The sequence below is a fragment of the Lucilia sericata genome, unplaced genomic scaffold (assembly GCF_015586225.1).
Source record: "Lucilia sericata isolate MDLA Ls3-8-SP2 unplaced genomic scaffold, ASM1558622v1 Contig009214F_arrow, whole genome shotgun sequence".
Taxonomy (NCBI): Eukaryota; Metazoa; Arthropoda; class Insecta; order Diptera; family Calliphoridae; genus Lucilia; species Lucilia sericata.
The window spans coordinates 5001-8494 of record NW_023998221.1 but is presented as its reverse complement, the minus strand read 5'-3'; the positions used below and the strand labels follow the sequence as shown (position 1 = coordinate 8494).

Sequence of the window (3494 nt, the reverse complement as noted above, 5' to 3'; positions counted from 1 at the left end):
GTTTGCTGGTAACCTGGCGTTGCTGGATGACCAAAGAATGATGGTTGTGCTCTAAAGAGGTTCTCGGTGGTTGAGTTGGCGGTACCACAATGGTTTGAAGGTGACAACATTGTTTGCATTGGAGCCGGATTAGTCATCGGCAGCGACAATATAAGCTGCTTCATGTCGTCCAATGCTTTCTGGATCTTGTTGTCGACCTCTTTCATAAATTGGATTTGATGTAATCCCACTGAGGCACTTACAATGTTGTGAATATCGCTGACCTGTATTGGACTTTCGGCACCTTGGCCTGCCATGCTCTCTCGAACTTCTCTCCTTATATTTTGTGCTGTCTCGCTTAAGAATGTTGGAGACACTACCGTCTGGTTAGCGCCTTCGGAGCTGATCGAAAGATCATGAGATGCTTGAGTGCTGAAAATCGGATCTGCTGTACTGGCTGTTGTTGTGATTGTGGTTGTGGTGGGATTCGTAAAAGTCACGACAGATGAGGTGGTAGGAGTATCGGTATGACAAGTTACGTTGGTACTGCTTGTCGCCATGGCGTTATTTTGATGCTGTAGACGACTCGCGCGACGGGTTAAAACCATTTAAAAAATAAAAATTAATATAAATCTTCACTTCAATATCAAAAATAAAAAAAAGGTATTGTATATATATATTATATTTCAAGTTATATATATAAATATGTAAAAGTAATTCGTATTCCAGAATCTTAGCAGCGTAAATTGGAAAAAAAAAAAATATATGTTCACACCTAAGATTTCTTCCTATCAAAGGCAAAAAAAAAAAAAAAATTTTGATAAAACTCAAAAGCTTAATGCGGGCGGCATTTCGGGAAAGTAAAAGTTTTGCAGGTAGATTTTATTTCACAATTTACATTGCTGCTATGTGTATAGATATGACCTAATTCTTTTTCTTATTTATGGTTTCAGGAGATGCAGAATACTAACGAAAATTAAAAAGATGGGTGAAACTGCTAACTGGCTCTTCACAGTCCTGTCTACTAAGGTGCAGCTTAAAAGGTTAAATGTACCAGACTTCTAAGGACTACCTCCCTAGACCGGCTGCGACTTAAGAACGTAAGTATTCTTAATTTAGGTATAGTTAGTTGTATGCTATTGTTAATTTAAGTGTGGATATGGTCGCCATCTTTTCCTTCCAACTTGAGCATTTAGAGATTAAGCTGTGCCTGTTATCTCTAAGCCTCAAGCTGTTAGGAAAAGATGGCAACTACGGAATCCAGAATTTTGCATGCCCTTATTGCCCACACAAGATGTCGCAACGCGATCAGGACTCTTTTGTCCTAGAGACCGGGACTTACATCTGCGTGACCAATAAGAACATGCGCAATTTAGGATTCGTAGCTATTGAAATAAAAAAGTGTTATTAAAAATTTCCAAATATTATCTTATTCATCTAAGTAGCTACAGTTAGGGACTCTTGACTTTAAACCTAACCGGCCTACTCGGACTTAAGAGAATACGTCAAACTACTTGGTCTACGGACCTACTTTCGGGCCCCACGTTGGGCGCCATTTATGTTGTGGTGTGGTGGTCAGCTGTTTGTTTAAAATAAGACAAACAGAAACAAAATAAACAGAAAGGGACAGAATGGCCAGATTGCTAGCGGCGCTGGTATGCCCGCGTATTGCGCGGCTAAAGCTCGCCGGATGGGGTGGTTCTTGCCGGCAATCTGGACCATAAACACACACTAACACAAAAATTCATACCAGCATTTGGGGTATTATTTGAAAAAGGGGCCAAAAGTAGTCCTGCATCTCCCTGCGGTCATACCTATACACATCATTGTCCTCCCACTAGAGGATTCAACCTCACCATGACGTCCTCTTCCTTGACGTCCCCCAAATCTTCCCTGCGAACATTCACTTCCCCTACTTACCGCCGCTTTTCAAACAAATTACCAAATCATATTAATGACACAACTTTTCAAAATTTCTTTAAAACGTTATAAACATAATTTTTTTTATTAATTATTAGAATTTTTCTTAGCTTACGGCAAAATTTAAATTTTACAAAAATTTTTTTAGGGACAATATCCAAAAAATGAGTTTAAGGGAGATATTTATTATTACAAAAAAATTTTTATATACAAATTATCGGTTTAACACATTTAGCTTTTAGATTAACAAATTTTCTTTAGTTTCCCATTTTAAGTTTTGTAGATTCTAAGCTTTAGATTTAAGTAGATTTAGGCTTTAGTAGTATGATTTCACAATATAATCTCTTAGTTTTAAAGCAGTATATTTTAAATTTTAGGTTTTAAGTTTTAAATAGATTTAAGAATTTAGCTTTTGACAAATTGTTTTCAGCTTTTAGTTTTATCAAATTTTTAAATTTTAAGTATTTTTAGATTTCAGCTTTTAAGTATTTTTATCTTTTAGCTTTTAAGTATCTTTAGATTTTAGCTTTAAGTATTTTTAGATTTTAAGTATCTTTAGATTTTAGCTTTTAAGTATCTTTATATTTTAGCTTTTAAGTATTTTTTCTTTACTTTCTCCTCTTTCTTCTACAGGTCCTACGGCTATGGAGTTGGCAGGTGTTGCAGTGGGGTTTCCGTCGTCCGTATTCTGTCCAGGTCCGGGTAATTCAGGTCAGTTTGCAAAAATTTTAAATATCTTTTAAATAATTATTTATATATATTTATTTTTTTTTACATATATATACGTATAAAAATACTGAGCTACTGGGTGCAAATCTGCCGCAAATTCTTCTAAAAAACTAGGCCTGAGCTCAACCCTAACGTCGCGCACGCTTGGCGGTAATTTTTGGCCAGCGGTCTGGTCCGATTCTAACCAATGGTAAGCTTGTTATTTTATATATATATAAATTTTTTTATTTATTATTTTCCCTTTTTTTTTATTAATTATTTAAAAGGTACTGTCAGTCCGTCTTGTCGTTCAGGGTCAAAAATCTTTATGGTCGAAACCTTTGGTATACCTGCGCACCCCAGGATTGGCAGTGCGGAGCCGATGTTCCCAAATGAAAGATCCCACGTTGGAAGTCGGCAGAGGTGGCGTTGAAATATTTGTATAACCTTTTTTTTTTTGGTGTTCAATTTATATAATTTATATTATATTGTTTGATTTAAATAAAGACTTTAAAAATGCTTAGGCGACTTTTATTGTGCGCACTTGCCACTTGCTGCTTCGTTGAATCTCAAAGAAAAAAAGGCCGACATTTTGCACATTAGGGTCCGAGAAACCTCGGATCCCATAATGGCTTCCTACTGTTTCAATTCCTTTCAGCTATTCAATCTACTGTTTCAAATAATTTTCCTAGTGTTTGTTTTTGTTTACTTTCATTTTTTTTTTTCTCAAAAATGTCAAACGACGCGTTGCCAACTTTATTTTTCCCTTCTTCTTATTTCTACAACCATTCACACATTTACCTACAGGGTGCACACGACAAATTCTTATAAATAATTTAATTCACATTGACTCCTGGATTAAAATATAGAACTTTATTAAAGCTAAT

General features: G+C 35.7%; 1 protein-coding gene and 1 long non-coding RNA gene across 3 annotated transcripts in view; one reads left to right on the top strand and one right to left on the bottom strand.

Annotated features, from left to right (window-relative positions):
* The first annotated feature begins 937 nt into the window (after window positions 1–937).
* Window positions 938–3126, top strand: LOC119615858. Of its 2 annotated transcripts, XR_005232477.1 has the most exons (3): window positions 938–1079; window positions 2533–2818; window positions 2895–3126. It is a non-coding gene; the product is annotated as an uncharacterized LOC119615858 (long non-coding RNA). The 2 variants fall into 2 exon arrangements; XR_005232476.1 differs by lacking the exon at window positions 938–1079 and having other exon boundaries at window positions 2456–2818.
* A 298-nt stretch (window positions 3127–3424) lies between these two features.
* LOC119615857 (caspase Dronc-like) overlaps window positions 3425–3494 on the bottom strand; it is a 4155-nt gene continuing 4085 nt past the window's right edge. Inside the window, exon 2 of the mRNA XM_037971842.1 lies at window positions 3425–3494. This exon is cut by the window's right edge and continues 810 nt beyond it. Coding sequence (XP_037827770.1) covers window positions 3444–3494 — 51 coding nt within the window. The 3' untranslated portion in view covers window positions 3425–3443.